Here is a 17,356-nt window from a genome sequence, read left to right on the forward strand (position 1 = left end):
TTTGTGTTAATGGGTTAAAAAATTTTACGATTTAATTTTTTTAAAAGTAAATATGCACAGAAATATAAAAATTATGTATTTGACTAATCATTTCTGTATTTATTTATTTTCATATTTAGTAACCAATTTATTCTTATCTCTTCACCCCCCCCCCCCCCCCCCCACCAATATTTTTATTAAGATTTTCCATGCTGTAAAATACAGCCTTTGCATCTTATTTGACATAGTATGAATACTGTAAAAGCCAGCTCTTTGCTGTTATTTTACACTGATTTTTTTTTATAAAAGTGTTTGTTTTTTTATAGCGCTGCTTTTAGGCACAATTCATTTTGGTTCGCAAGTATTTTTTCTTCCTTTCTATTTTTCTCGTTTCATTTCTCAAAGGTTTTTTACGAAGAATTAAAAAAACTCGTGAAAATCTGCAAAAGCCAGAACTGCTGCTCCTCAGGAGGGACAGAGAGCGTCCTGCACGTCTCCATAAAAATGATCAGGGACTGACTGTCATCGAGGAGCTGCAGGATGTTTTGTCCTAAATATGGTGCTTTAGGTTTTTCTAAAAATGATGTAAAGATCCTCTCTGCAGTTGTATTCCTAATGTAAGACGTGCCGCGGCGCTCAGTGAGGCTCTCGTGGTCGGTTAAAGGTTTCAGGAAGTGTTCATAAAGATGCTGCAGCGTGTGAATGTGACGCTCGTCTGAGGAGCAACAGCTGGAAGGTGTGAGGACGCTGCAGGTTTGTGCACAGACTGAATGAGACGCAGCTCAGAGGGAGACGGATGATATAAAGCGGAGGCAGCTCCGGCTGTTTCTCTGCAGCTCTGTGAGAGAGATCCACCTCTGCTCACATTAGCGTGTGAATGGCGGCGCCCTTATATGGGCAGAGAGGAAAACCGGAACTGCAGGAGCTTCCTTCCTTTTCTTCCCCTCGCTGCCGTGTCCATATTTAGTCAACGGAAGAAAAGACGTGCTGACATCACCCGCTGACGAGCCAAGTTTGGGCTGCAGTTTGAGCGTGGTACTCTCCTCTCCTCGAGGCGTTTGGTTTGGGTCTATTTTTAGAGCGGAGCGTCCTCCCGGGGCTGCCTGAGCTCCCACACAGGAGCGGGGGCGTCCGCAGACACTCGGAGGACGAGTGGGGCCGCGGAGCATCTCGTGTCTCCACGCAGGGAGTCATGCAGCACAGAGGCAACGTGTGAATTAACGCCACATCATTTCCTCTTCCTGCTGTCGGCTGAGCTCAGACAGCAACGACACAAACAAGCGTTTGTTTGAATCTTCCTGTCGCCGCATTTTGGTCCTCAGAGTGACGGCAGCTGAGATTCACTCTTCCTCTGATGCTGTTTCCTCCGTGACACGCTGAAGTACTCAGCATGTTCACATGATGTTAGAAACAGGCCAATTATTGTGTCAGTGCAACTAAAACTGGACTTTAAAAATCCATATTAACACTTCAGTCCCACTGAAATCTAAATCACATCTTCAAAGTCGGAATAAAAAGATCGTTTGACAGGAAGTTGATTTCCTCCGTCATGTAAACACCTCAATCGGACTTTAACCGGCCTCGGCGCTCTGCGTGGGCCTGTCGCAACAACAAAATTAGTTTGATGACATGTTTTCCCAGAAAATATCTTGAGAAATTATATTATTGTTGATGTATTCTGCTGATATAATGATAATATAGCATAATAATGCAAGTTTTAATATATGCGACTTTAAATTCTCAGAAATATTCAAAGAAAACAGCGTGAGCTCTCCTACAGCTGCCAGCAGCCCTCCATCACTCCCACTTACAGAATGGGTGAAACCAAAGCAGCGCAGTTAAACTGGGGCACCGGGCCCCCAAATCACTAAATCCACCCCTGATAAGAAGGAAGGCAGCAGAGAGCAGCTGAGGAGAGACGGAGCCACGAGTCCTCTCACTCATGAAGCAACACGCAGAACATACAGAAGAAAGAGAGACACGTGAATCAGTGAAATCTAAACAACAGCCAGCTCTTCAGCACGTGGCCGCTCACAGCTCCTGTCACACCTGCAGCAGGTCGACGCACCTGTTCGTACGTTTCACTCAACAACAAACGGCTCACATTCCTGCTCAGATATGCTCACCATGTGCTGCAGGGGACAACTGCACTGAAGTATCGACGAGGAAAACTCATCCAGCTGCAGGTGTCATAGTGACGTCTCATAGTGACATCACTGTGTGTCAGGTGTCATAGTGACGTCTCATAGTGACATCACTGTGTGTCACGTCTCATAGTGACATCACTGTGTGTCAGGTGTCATAGTGACGTCTCATAGTGACATCACTGTGTGTCAGGTGTCATAGTGACGTCTCATAGTGACATCACTGTGTGTCAGGTGTCATAGTGACATCACTGTGTGTCAGGTGTCATAGTGACATCTCATAGTGACATCACTGTGTCAGGTGTCATAGTGACATCACTGTGTGTCAGGTGTCATAGTGACATCATCAGTGACATCAGTGTGTCAGGTGTCATAGTGACATCAGTGTGTCAGGTATCATAGTGACATCACTGTGTGTCAGGTGTCATAGTGACATCACTGTGTGTCAGGTGTCATAGTGACATCACTGTCAGGTGTCAGGTGTCATAGTGACATCACTGTGTGTCAGGTGTCATAGTGACATCACTGTGTGTCAGGTGTCATAGTGACATCACTGTGTGTCAGGTGTCATAGTGACATCACTGTGTGTCAGGTATCATAGTGACATCACTGTGTGTCAGGTGTCATAGTGACATCACTGTGTGTCAGGTGTCATAGTGACATCACTGTGTGTCAGGTCAGTGAGAGATGTTGGTGGTAATAAGAGTTATTCTTCAGGTGCAGATCCTGAACGGTTTCATGTTTTTATCCAAAACTTTTTGATAAACAACCTCAAATTTGTGCTTTTTATGTGCTGTGGCTGTGATGCTCAACTGACGGCCCGTGGGCCAAATCTGGCCCCTGATAGGGTGCTGGGTGGCCTCCCAACCATCTTTTAATTGGCAATAAATAAAGTGATTGACACTGTGAATTGTTTTTGTCCTGCTCCAAAACAGCATCAAAATAGATCACCCACACCCCCCGGCAGAGGACACAGCTAAGACACTATTGTCCGAAAAATCTTAGAAATGTCCTAAAATCACAGACAAGTCCTAAAATCTGAGAAGTGTCCTGAAATCCTAGAAATGTCCTAAAATTCTAGAAACGTCCAGAGGTCCAAGAAATGTCTTAAAATCCGAGAAATGTCCATAAATCCCAGAACCACGAGTGGACAAGTTGAGTCTTCTTGCTTTAGTGACAACAACCTGCTCAAAGTGAGCATTTTTTTCGGGGCTGTAGACGTCTGTTTGGCGTTGACGTGCGGATGGAGCTCGTGTATAAAACCGAGTTTCCATCAGACGGTTTCTTCAGCAGTTTTTAAACTTGAATATTAACATCAGTGAATATTCTCAGAAATGTTAACGGAGTGAGTTTATTCATCAAACCTGAACGAGGAACATGATGTTCTCTCCTCCAGCCCACACACACACACACACACACACACACACACACACACACACACACACACACACACACACACACACACACACACACACACACACACACACACACACACACACACACACACACACTCTTCAGCTCAAACACACTCTTCAGCTCACAAACTTTCCCGTGAACAAAACCTTATCAAACGCACAATTACAAGTTTAAAAATCTGCGTTGGGTCCTCATGTTTGATGAATAAAAAGCAGAAATAAATCAAAATGTTTCGACAAACATGTTCACCTTCTCTCCGAGCTCGTCTGCAGAAATTGTGCTTTTTAACAAACAAACAGCGACGCTCCAACAAAAACTAACAACAATAATCCAACAATGCTAATGTGTCCCATACGTCTTATTTGCTTCAACACGTTTATTATTTTTGTAATGTCACATGACGTGTGTGACTGGCGTAGCATGCCACACATAGCAGCGCACTGCATGGTTATTAAAATACCTTTTCTGACTTTGGTTTGATTTCTGCTCTTTAATCTTCAGCAGCTGCTCGCAGAGTCAAAAAAGGCCGCCAGTCTTTATAAGGAGCTGCAGACAGCCTGTGTTTAACCATATTTTCCTAAATATATTTAATCAGAATATTCAAACATCAGTATAGTTTATTGGGAAACAGCTGTTTCAGGTGCTCCTGTAGAAAGTGGGGAAAACGGCTTCCACGCTCATAAATAAACACTTCACTGACTCATTTAACCGAGTTTTTCTCTGCGTGACTTCGTACGGTCCCACGGTTTCTCGCTCTCTTTGCGTTCTGCAGGTGATCCGTGTTTTCTGAAGCCGTGAGGCTCAACACGATACGAAATCTGCTCGAGTTTTCACAGAGCAATAAGCAGAGCGATTCCCCCGTCAGTCAGCACGCAGCACAGCTGAGACGCTCTGCTCAGACCGCTCTGTCAGCTGACCGCAGGCGGGGGGAGGCTCTGCTGAGTTAAAGGGCTGCTGAGTCATGGTTCGGCTGCTGAGTCATGGTTCGGCTGCCGGAGAGAGAAATCAAAAAAGGAGCTGCAACGTGCACGCAGGCAGAAGCTCAGTCAGACGGCATGAAATGTGCAACAGCGAATGGAAACAGGGATGCACAGATGGATGATGGGAAATCCTGAAGAGAAATTTCCACTTTTAACTTTTTTATGATTTTTCAAAAACAAAATGTTACATTTACCTATGAGAGATCTGTGTGAGATTTTGACAGAATTAGCATTTGAAGGAGTTTTGATTTCAAATATATATATATATATATATATATATATATATATATATATATATATATATATATATATATATATACATATATATATATATATATATATACATACGGCGTAGGATAAAAAAATGTAAATAATTTTACATGTAAAATTATTTACATTTTTTTCGTTTTTTTACATGATTTTTTTAGTTCATTTCCTTGTTTGTTTTGTCTTTTTTTGGCTTGAGGTAATTTTTTGTATCTTTGTGTGTATTTCTTTGACTCACAAAGTTTTAGGTTATTTCTTGTTAAATTGCTCATAACTTTTTTTCCATGTTTTTGAAAGCAATCAAGCTAATTTGCAGAGTTTTTTAAAAAATGTTTCAGGTGAGTCACAGCCGCAGACTCACAGCAGGAGGTCGATCTGCGGTGTGGCGCTGGTTGGACGGAGCTCAACGCACGAATGAATGCAGCAATGAGCCAAAATCAGAGTGAGCACACGGCTGAGTGTTTGAGCAGAGAGACACGAGGAGGACAAATGAAGCAGTGAGGCCGGAGGACACGAGCGAGGGAGGACCCAGAGAGGACTCCCCGTGAATTATGGATGCAGCTTTTATTTCCTCCCCACTGCCCTGCTTTCCTCTCATCCCTCCTTTCCCTCCTTCCCTCCTTCCTCTCTGATCAGTCCACGCCTGCTGTCTAACGTCAGACTCGTCACACGTGTCCCCGACACGTGACTCGCTCTCTGACATGATGCACAGGCCTGTCTCACGTCATACATGTTCCTACCTGAGCTGAGCAGCTTCACTTCGCTCAAAGAGTCTCTACAGAATAACTGAGCAGAACCAGAGCTGATCCGACCCAAACCAGACGCCACGCTGCGCGGGAGCCGAGCGACTCCTCCTCACGTCCAGTCAAACGCTGGAAACTCAGCGAGGCCTCGTCATGAAGCGAAGCCGCCGCGCCGCGCAAATAAAAACGCCTTTACCTGGTCTGAATGTGAGGGAAACTCGAGATTAACCAGCATAAGGCAAAATTAATTATCCTCAAAGTAAAGTGTGTTTGATTAACCCTTTGACACCTGGATGAAAACTGATTTGATTTCTTTCAAAAACATGGGAAGAACGCAATAAGTAACTTAAGAAGATGTGACCCAGAAATTAGCAAGGATTTAGTGAAAAGTTATATAAGTTAAATATTTTTTTTTTTTAGGTTTTACAAAATAATTTAAAAAAAACAAAGAAACAAAAACAAACAAAAAACAGGAAAGAACTTTTTTTTAAATAATTTTTGAAAAATGACAAAAAATAAACCCAAAACAAACAAATCGCAAACAAAAAAAACAGAAAATGACAAAAATTTAAAAAATTTAAAAAATAAGGACATTTCTTGAAAATAAGCAAAAAAAGGAACAAACAGAAAAAAATGCAAAAAAAATAGAATATAAAAATCGCACCAATTTGCTCAGAATTCAAAGGTTTCAAAGGGTTAAATATGCTTGTCAAATATTTAGCTCTGAAGTGCACTAATGCTCAGTTTTTTAAGCACCAAATCAGAGCAGAAACGTGTGTGTGTGTGTGTGTGTGTGTGTGTGTGTGTGTGTGTGTTTGGTTTGAGGTTGGTCATCAGCTGCTTCTGCTCAAACAGCACCAGCGTTCCCATTCACCACCTGCTGGTGCAACCCCCCTCCGGCCCAGCAGGGGCGCTAAAGCCACTACGAGGACTCACCAAGATCCTTAGAGCCTTGACTCTCGCTGGCCATCTCGCCCATCCGCACCAGAGCGTCGAAGTAGCCCTTTGCAGCGTATGTGACACCTGGAAACATGGAAGCATTGGGCGTCAGATCAGGGCTGCCGAGTTGAAATGAACTTGCTCAGCTCTGCAACCCTCCCCTGCAGCCCACCCACCCTCCCCCCAGAGAGGTCAGGCTGGGCATTATGGGAAATAAGGCGACAGGCGGAAATGGAGACCAGGCAGGAAGAGAAGAAGCTCTATGGAGGCAACTACAGCAAACAGAGAGGAAGCTACAGAGAGTCGTCTCAAGGCGAAGCAAACTAAAACTCAGCACAAACAACTCTGCAGCCACAACTTTAAAGACTTCTTTTACCCAAATTACAGAAAAATAAGCATTTTCTTACTCGACCAGTTCGGTATCTCGCCATGCATCATTTTAAGAGCTAATGTGGCTCTAAAAACCTGCAATCGCAGCCATACATTACATTTGTGCGTTTCAACAGAGACATGCTGTGGTAAACGGGATTATGTTCAGGCACAAAAGACAATGTTTTGGCTCAAAAACCACTTATGTGGCACAATTCTGACAGGAAATGCAGCAACGTCTCTGAAAAACAACCACTTTTGTTGTTTGTTGGTCCTGAACAGATTTCTTTAGGCTTTTCTAGGCGACACGCAGAAAAGCAGCTATTTCTCGGTAATTAACAACCCCTTTCCGTGGCATTACCGTGGCAGGACACAAAGCACCGGGTCGCTAAAATACATCCACAATCGGTGAGCGAATAGCTGACGGAAACGCAGCAATGTCTCAATAAAAAGCCGCCACCTGTCGTGGCACTTTTCCAACAAAAAACACAGCAACGTCTCTGAAAAACAAGCACTTCTGCTGCTCGCTGGTCCCGAACTGTGGGCTTCTCTCCGAGGTGATACGCAAAAACGCAGTGATGTCTTGGTAAAAAAAAATGAAAAAACAAGAAACAACAAACGCTTTTCGTGGCACTATCCCAACAGGAAACAAAACAACCAGTCACTTTGAACCACTCACATTTGGTGCCCAAGAAGCTGCTGGAAAACAAAAATATTCTTGTTGTCTGTGGTGTTGAACAGAGGTCTGCAGCAGCAGGCTTCTCTCCGAGGTGACACACCAGCATCCAGCGTCCCGCCACCTCCTGATGACAAATTCAGCTAATTCAGTTTGTCACTTCATATGTTGATATGATGCGTATGAAACCTACTTGTGGTCTGCAGAAACGCTCAATGAAAGCGTTTTTTCTTAAGAAAATTTCATCAAATCTTTTTTCAACCCTCTTTCTTTGTCACAAAGTGAAACGTTCAAAACATTCAGGAGATTTCACCCGTTGAAATGACCAGCTAATTAAAATAAGTCCTGCAGGAGACGAAGGCTTCAGGCTGCAGGCGGAGTCAAACAGCGCTGTGTTCAAACAAAACACGAAGCTGAGGCGAGCGGCAAGCCCTAAGGAAGGTGGGAGACAGAAAGGAAGGAGGAAGAGGAGGGCTGTGCCTGTGAAGAGGATCAGAGCAGTGATATAGAGCAGTGATATAGAGCCGATGCAGAGCCCATACTGAGCTGATATAGAGTCGATGCAGAGCTGATATAGAGCAAATGCAGAGCTGATATAGAGTCGATGCAGAGCTGATATAGAGCGGATACAGAGCTGATATAGTAGAGTCGATACAGAGCTGATATAGTAGAGTCGATGCAGAGCTGATATAGTAGAGTCGATGCAGAGCTGATATAGAGTCAATGCAGAGCTGATATAGAGTGGATACAGAGCTGATATAGAGTGGATACAGAGCTGATATAGAGTGGATACAGAGCTGATATAGAGTGGATACAGAGCTGATATAGAGTGGATACAGAGCTGATATAGAGTTGATACAGAGCTGATATAGAGTCGATACAGAGCTGATATAGAGTCGATGCAGAGCGGATACAGAGTGCAGTAGTCAGCTGGATCAAACACAAACAATTCAGATTGACTGTGAAGACGTCCCATCCTCTCAGAGCGCTGATTCGATGCTTCGCAGGTCACAAACAGGTCCAGGTTCAACCTGAGACAACCAGCTTTCAGTCTGCGTGTCTCCTACTCGACTCATCTTTGTCTTTCTGTTTTGGACAGTTTAAAGACGTCACTTTGCTCTCTGGGAAATTCTGGTTGTACCAAACAGAAATCTGTTCTCTGCATCCGGAAAACCTCAAAGACTTGATTAAACCCTGAATCCAGCCCGAGTCCTGCACACAAACAAAAACAGAGCGAGTCCCCTGAGACGCAGACCCATTTAAAAACCAGCGGCTGCTCCGCCGTCTCTCCAGAAACCCGAGACACTCGGCCCGGCTCTAACGCTGCCCGAGTGCCGCTGCCTGGCAGTGATGAAGTGTAATCCCCGCTCAGGGAGTCGCAGAGCTATTTTTAGTCTCCTCTATCAGAGAGGAGCGAGCACGCCTCCACCGGGCTGCTCAGTCTACCCTGCATCTCCCTCCGAGTCACCGAGGAGAGCCCAACAAGTCACCGAGCACCAAGTCCTGATGCACAACAAGTCACCGAGAACAACAAGTCCTGCTGCTCAACAGGTCACTGTGCACACTGAATCCTACTGCACGAGTCCTGCCTCACAACGAGTCAGAGCACGACGAGTCCTGCAGCACATCGAGTCCTGCTGCAGCATCACTGAAAACATGATGCGACTCGTCTCTGCAGAGCAGCGAGTCAGCGCCGAGTGAAAACAGGTCTTCTTGTCAGTAAACGAAATTTGGAAGGCGAGTCAGCGCTGACTAACGAGCTGCAGGACACTCGATGATACACTTTTTTATGTCCTCAGTTCAGAGTCACTTTCTCTCTCTACGTTTTCTTGCACCTCCTCCCTTCTTTTTTTCGTCCTGGATACTGGCGGCTCGTTCTCGTTTCTTCGGCCCCGTGGGGGGGCACCGGTATTCTCACGACTCCTCCTGTTCCACTTCCTGTCGGCTCATGCTCCACTTAGCTCCCCAAAAAGCTGCTTTTGTCTTTAACCTTGAGCCACGGCTGCATGAACGCCTCCATCTTTCACACACACGCACGCACACATGCACGCATGCGCACACGCACGTGCGCGCGCACACACACACGCAACAGTGCAAACACACAACATGCGCACACAGAGCGATGACAGAGGACGGACAGAGCGGAGACTCTGAGGTCAATGAACCGAAGAGGACGTGGACATCATCACAGAGAGACAATCAGAGAGACATCTGAGAGAGACTTTGGACACCAGATATTCTCTGCAGAGACATGACTGAAGCAGCTTCTGTCAGACGTCCAGTTTAACCCCTTAAAAACAGAGCGACAGACTTCTGTCTGTTCATCACGTTTTAGGTTCGTGATGATGTCACTGAGCTACTTTACCTGCAAAAACGAACGGTGGCACCACGTTAACCACATAACTTTACGTAGAGTTGTAACTTCACTTTCAGTACCTGACTTAATGTAAAGCACATCATTTTATATTGACTATGTAATTTTACCGTAAGTATGTAACTTTACATTAAGAGTATAACTTTACGGAAAGAATGTAATTTTATGGAATTTAAGTTAAGTTTGTAATCTTACATTAAATAAGTGACTTTACATTAAGTATGTAACTTTACATGAAGTACTTAATTTTACGTTAAGTATGTAACGATGGCTAACCATGAATCCTTTCCTAAATCTAACCTACATCAGTTTACGTTAAATACGTAACTTTCTGTTACATAACTTAACAATAAGTACATAACGCAACAACATCCAACTACATTTCTGCTCTGGAAACTAACATTTGTAACTTAGCGTTAAGTACGTGACGTATCTTTTCTTTAACATATATAATGTTACAATTTTTGTTTAATAACACAACTTCAATACTTTTATCAATTATTATGTTTTACTGATAAACATAAGCTTTGAGCTCCTGCTGTAGAGATTTTAGGAATATGAAGCATTTGATGATACTGGATAAGAAATGACTGTTTCAGAGTTCAAAGGGTTAATGAGCCTCCAGAAGCTGCTGAATATCTGTGTCGTCGTCATCGACATCTCTGCAAACACGAGTGTGACGGCCGAGCGCGGGGTCAGCTGACCCTCCGCCGGCACGCAGAGGGAAGCAGAAAGGGTTACTCACTGGTGAGCGCCTTCTCGTAGCTCTTCCCCATGGCGATGAAGTTCCGCAGACACGGGTTGAACTGCTCCATGATGGACTGCAGAGGACAGACAAGGACACAAAAACACACGTTTGGTCAGTCAGGAGGCAGAAAGACACTGAAACAAACACTGATGACGGCTGAGATGACGAGTAGAGCACCAGGATTTACTGGGGCGCGCGCACACACACACACACACACACACACACACACACACACACACACACACACACACACACACACTGGGCCAACGGGGGGAAGAAGAGGATATATTTTGAGCTCACGGCGACGCTGCAGGAATAAAATACAGGAGAGAAAGCCACAAAGTCAGTGGGGGGTGTGTGTGTGTGTGTGTGTGTGTGTGTGTGTGTGTGTGTGTGTGTGTGTGTGTGTGTGTGTGTGTGTGTGTGTGTGTGTTTTGTCACCTCCCCTGCTGTCTGCGTGAGAATAAAGTCAGGTTTTGGCTGCAGCGTCCCGTCAGCTCAGCAGCAGCTCTGGAGCCTCGCTGCTCTCTGCACGCTGCTCCCGCTAATTGCTTTTTTTTAAAGGGTCACTTCACCCAATTTATAAATAAAACCTGTTTTCTCACTTTTCTCTGCGGCTGCTGAAGCCATCAGATATCTCAAAACCTGACAGGTAAAAGCAAAAGTGTCGGCACGGCTGGATACAGCTACAGGTTAGGACTGTGTGTGGGTTTTTTTGGAGCCATCGCTGCGTTTCCTGCCGATTTGTGACATGAAAAGTGATTGTTTTTCCTCATTTATAATTTCAATTAATCCTCAAATTATGCAAATTTAAAATTATGATTCTAAAATACGTATAGAGGAAACACGTACATTTTAAAAATTAAAAAAAACTCATTAATAGCAAAAAAGCTTTTACGCTCACATGAGCTGGTATTTGATGCAGCAGGAGCTACAAGAGCTGTTATTGTATCACATAACATCTGAGAAAGTTTTTCACCCACAATTCCTCTGTGAAATCGTGGACTACATCTCCCAGAAATCCCTCGTACGTGGCTGCTCCCACGTATAAGGGGCTCGTCTTTCCATAGTGGCTCCATAACACGGCTACGTGACCGTGGATTGGCAATAATGACGGCTAGTGCGGTGGCTGCAATAGAAATAAAGCTGCTGATGTTTTGAACATCGGTCGCCATGGTTACTGGGATGTTATCACCAGAGGAGAAGTCACATGACATCAGTCAGTGAAACACAGTCAGCTCCACCTTGAGTTTTATCACATTTACTGAATATCACTCAAAAATCTGTAGTGGAAACTGCCTACTTATGCAAATATGTTTTAAGGACTTAACCCTTCAAAACCTGAGAAAACTGAACTGATTTAAAAACATAAGAAGAGGGCAATGAGTAATTTTACCAGAAATGACCCAAACCTCTGCCAAGAAATCACCTAAAAATTACCTGAGAATCTGAAAAAAGAAAAAAAAAAAACACAAACAAATTTTTTTTTATCTCTAAAATAAATTGTAAATGCATAATAATAATAATTTTTCTTTTTTTGTTAATTTTGTAATATTTTTTTTTCTTACTTTTTTTTCAGGTCATTTTTCTTGTCACCTTTGATTCATTTTTCACAATTTACAGGACATTTCTTGCCAAGTTGCTCAATCCCTTTTTGCCGCGTTTTCAAAAATAAATCAAACCGATCCGCTCTGGTTTTGAAGATTTAAACGCTTGTGAAAAGTGTCTGAGCACAACACAAGAAAAGTGATTATGATCCAGATTTCTGTGAGAAAAATAATCAGAAAGTGATCAAACATTATAATTAACATTACTAACATCACTAAGTAATTAAAAGTTACTTGTTGTCTTTTTTAACAAGTAAAAACAAACCGTAAACTTCTGTGATTCAGAGGCGACCGTCTGAAGACGACGCAGGCAGATCAGTCTGATCAGTGAATGGTAAATGGATCTTTCACACCACATGTCACATTCACCCATTCACACACATTCACACACACATTCACACACCGGTGGCCCAGGATCCCGTACAGTAACCGCTCACACACACACACTCACACTGCCCTCGGACCCTTCGACATGTCGCCCGGAGAAGCCGGGGATCGAAACGCTGACCTTCCGGTGAGCGGACGACCCGCTCTACCTCTGAGCCACAGCCGGTAAACAAACACTTTGTGTGTCAGAATCCTGACAGGAAACAAAGCAACAAGTCACTTAAAAAACATGTTTGGAGGAGCTGAAGAACAAAGTAACGCTTAAAATCACTTCAACGGCAGAAGAGAAGAGTCAAACGCACTGAAGCATGAATTTAAATCTCTCTTTTAGAAGAGATGACAGAGACAGTTTGTCCACAGCAGGACAGACAGCAGGCAGAGACTCAGCCATTGTTAACCAGCGACAGAAAAGTCACCAAGAACTATATAATGAGTTTAAGTGTGTGTGTGTGTGTGTGTGTGTGTGTGTGTGTGTGTGTGTGTGTGTGTGTGACTCAGCCTCCCCCTCAGTCCGAGCTGCCCTTTCACTTCTTCTGTATCTCCGACAAAAGCCAGCAATTTAGCAGCCGGCCCTGCTCTCTCCGACTCTCCTCTCTAACTTTGAAATGGCAGCTCGTCAGACTCGCAGCGGAGGACGGAGGCGGAGACGAGCCGAGGGAAGCGAGTGGGACGACGATACCGCGACGACTAACAAGCAGCGAGCGTTGAGTAATCAAGACCCGCTCACACCGGCGAGAAAACTTTATTCAGTTGAAAAGCAGCGAGCGTTCACACACAGATCCCACAACATTACTGCAACAATCAGGAACATTTCCATGTTGTGCCTTTTCATACGTGCCACGACGAAGCCGGAGTAATGAGATGGAGACAAACACGAAACTCACCAGACCAAAAAGAAGAAGAGGCGAGGGCGGATGTGCACGGCTGAAAATGTCTCTTATTGTCCGCCAAACACAGGAAGTGAACTTTGAGTTATTTTCAGGCAGAATCGAGGCTGGATGTTGTCACATTATGCACTTAATGCAAAGTTACATATAAATATGTTTCTAGGATTTTTAGGACATTTTTAGGATTTGGGGACATTTCTCTGATTTTAGGACGTTTCCAGGATTTTGGGATATTTCTGGGATTTTGAGATGTTTTAAGAATTTTGGAAGTTTCTAGGCCTTTGTCTAGAATTTTAGTTTCTTAGGATTTCAACGTATTGACGTTCAGCCTTGACTCTTCTCTTAAACCTAACATATGCAACTTTACGGTAATCAGCAGGGGCGCTAATTCATGATCTATCGTATGAACGCGTGTATGAGGATAAAATGTTGCCGCTTCTATTTTGAACCCAGTCGTACCGACGGTGCAGAGTTCCCTGAAAATCGATCCCTGCTCCCGAACGTTCCTCAACATTTCAGCGACAGACTGCGAGTGTGAAAAGTTTTGATATTTTGCAGGCTGGAGCAGAAAAGAAAGAAGACTACAGGGGACACAGAGAACAAAAGAACGAGCAGACGGCCGGGGGACAGGAAGGGACAGGAGGGGACATCTGAGGTTGACAGACACGTCTTTTTGTGTCTACGAGCGCCGCCTGCTAATGTCCGCCGGCTGACGCGCAGCAGTCACCTTGGTGCACAAACTTGAGAGAGGAAAGTGGGGCAGGACGACGCAGGGGTGCAGGAAAAACAGGCTGAAGGGAGCGAGGAGCTTCAAGGTGCTGAAACCATAAAAAAGAAGAGTTTAGGACGCGGGGAGGACTGGGACCTGGACCGTTGAGAACCGGAGCAGGACTCTGATCAGAAGCGCCCCGCTGAGGATCCTCGCAGCAGATTTCTGTGCTTGGCGTGTGACGTTAATCCCACACACCACCAGCACGCAGGAAAAAGAGGGCGGCTGTTTTTCTTTGTGCATTTCTGGGGACAAACAAACCTATTTATACCCCGACTCCCTCTCGCCCCTCGCTCTGCCGCCGTTACGTAACGCCTCGGCTGCCGAACAAACCCGGCCGGTGGAAGCGCTCCAGCAGCGGCAATCAGCGCCGCGGGCAGGAAGAAAGAAACCATCAACAAAGGAATAAATATAGAAGATGGAGCGCGGCGCGGCGCGGCGCGGCGCGGCTCTGGTGTCTGAATCGACGGAGGAGCGGCGACGTCTCTGTGTGTCAACACGACTGATGTGTTATGTAATCGCCGTCCGACAGGTTTGGCCTCATGCGGCGAATTCTTGTGCTGAGTTGGCGAGGCTGTTATTAACATACCTTCACGTCATTACTGACACATGCGAAAAAACACACACAGTTTACACACCAACACACACGCCGCGGGAAGAGAAAACAACACCACAAAATAAGATGATAAATGAGCTCAAATTTAGGACGGTTTTAATGTCCGACAATAGTTTCATTATGTATGAATGAATAAATACGTTTCACTTCTTCCTGCTGCCTTTCACACATGAAGCTGATGCAAAGTGCAGAAGGAACGACATCGAAAGACATCGATGATTGATCGCATTTTACGTTTCACAGCCAACACAGAACACATTTTTAATAAAGCAGCGATTTGGGCTGGACGATTAATTGGATTTTATTTTCAATAATGATTTTGGATTCCCTCGATTTTAAAAATTAAGATAATCCAGATAAAACAAATTGGTGCCGCTTGAGGAGTCCACCAATGTCACTCCTGTTTTGTCTTTTATTTTGTAAATCAAACGAAGCCCTTTCCCGCGGATGTGTTCAAAAAACTTTCCATGAATAGATGTTCATTATTATGAAAAAGCAGTTATTTCATTACCTAAAATAAAGTGCTGCAGGGATGGCGATTTGTTACTGCTGCTTTTTGTAAAATCTTACAGTGTGTCTCAATCCTGAATCTGAAACTAGAGCCAGAAGATCAGCTTAGCTTAGCATAAAGACTAGAAGGACGGGGGGGCGGCTGGTCTGGTTCTGTCCAAAGTTCAAGCTCACAAAACAACGTCTGATTAATTTAATCTGAAAACACGCAGGAGAAAGTAAAAAAAACACTAAAAACAAACAGAGGCCGCTGATTTGGTGCAAATATCTGCAGTCCGGAGCGGAGCCCATTTTTTGGATCTGGAAATGTCCGTCACACACACAATGTCCACAGTCCCCGTCCTCACAGCATGCTCATTTAGGGGATCATTTCATCGGCTCGTTAAGTTGGCCGATCCGGCTTTAATGGGCTCTGATCAGCTGAGCCGGTTGCTTCAGCGTCGGGCCTCAGGCTGATTAGCATTCCTCTCGGTGAAAGACCACATCGGAGCGAGTTCGGGGGAAATAAGAGGGATTACGCAGAAGCAAACGCTGCTTTGTGTTGCTCTGCCTGTGTGCTGCGGTCATGTGTTTTAATTGACTCACTAATCAGCTCGCCAATTACACGCCAAAACTTGACAACAATACGAGGACTGTGTCGATATCACTTTGCAGCGGTGAGGAAACGCTCGGCTCAAAACAGCCGAATATTTTATGAATAACAACACAGAATTATAGCTGCTGCACAGCAGCGAGTCGGTCGGGCACTTGTAGCAGCAGACGAATTTGAAGACAATGAATAACTTCATATTAATCTACGCATTCAGCATCACATGAGGCTTGAACTCACAAACCTCAGACACCAAGTCAGTATCCCAGTGAGCTCAGAGAGAAACCAGAGACGCTTCAGACTGACTGAGCCGACCAGCAGGGGGCAGGATATCAGCTGTCTGTGCATGGAAAGGCCGATTTCAAACTGCTGCCAAAAATTCACTCAGGACTAAACTCTGAGAATCTGCAGACTTCATAGTTTTTACAAAGATTGATTTGCTCCATAAGTGAAAAAAAATGTTTAAAGATGCCATTTTTCCACAAACTGCAACAGTTTAAATGAGGACAGAATTCAAAATGCTGCCAAAAATTCAGTTTTTGAGATAATAATAATAATCTACCATGACCACAAAATCGCATCATTTTTTATGAACCTTGAAGATTTATTTAGCAATAATTTGCAAGTTTATGTTTACAGCAGCATTTACAGTCAAACGTTTTGATTCACGGTTGGCTCAGTTTTTGATAAATCAAAAATCTGTGTGGATGGTTTGTGTCGGACAGTCTGAAGACGCCCTCTAGCAAGTTTGGTATCAGCTGAGAGAAATATGTGGGAGGAGATTTTTTTTAACTAGTTTTACAGTTTTTGATAAAAACAGAGTGGTGGACTTCAGTTTGTACAATGAAGTGGATAAAAGTTTCTTCACATTTTGGTGTAAGCTGCAAGGCAGTAGCACGTATGAATGATTTGTTGTAAACTTTTAAACTTTTGAAACGTAGACGGTCGCTGCAGCGTCACCATCAGGACTACTGGCAGGTGAGGAAGTCTGGCATGAGACCGGACCGATGTGCAAAGTTTGCTTTATGCATGAAGATGGATTTCCTCTGAATAATAATAATAATATTATTGAGGAAAACAAGAGGGACCTAAATACAAACGGCGATAAAGACACACTGTGATTTGTGTTTACTGATCTCTGATGATGATGATGATGATGATGATGATGATGATGATGATGATGATGATGCAGCACTTTTTTAACGTCCTGGCTCTCTGACAGACTAAATGCCACAGCGGAACGAATTGCTGAGCACTCTGAAATCCACCGTGAAGCATCTCTGATCCCGCAGAGAGATGGAAATATTATGAAAATGATTCGCTGACTCAAAGACGACTTAACCTTCCAGAGAAAGT

At 44.2% G+C, this 17,356-nt stretch overlaps 1 protein-coding gene across 1 annotated transcript in view; it reads right to left on the reverse strand.

Annotated features, from left to right (window-relative positions):
• The window catches only part of LOC121959176 (brain-specific angiogenesis inhibitor 1-associated protein 2-like), a 65,334-nt gene that overhangs the window by 30,028 nt on the left and 17,950 nt on the right, over nucleotides 1–17,356 (reverse strand). Inside the window, 2 exon segments of the mRNA XM_042508387.1 lie at nucleotides 6,466–6,552; nucleotides 10,633–10,708. Coding sequence (XP_042364321.1) covers nucleotides 6,466–6,552; nucleotides 10,633–10,708 — 163 coding nt within the window.

Source organism: Plectropomus leopardus, chromosome 19 (genome assembly GCF_008729295.1).
Source record: "Plectropomus leopardus isolate mb chromosome 19, YSFRI_Pleo_2.0, whole genome shotgun sequence".
Taxonomy (NCBI): domain Eukaryota; kingdom Metazoa; phylum Chordata; class Actinopteri; order Perciformes; family Serranidae; genus Plectropomus; species Plectropomus leopardus.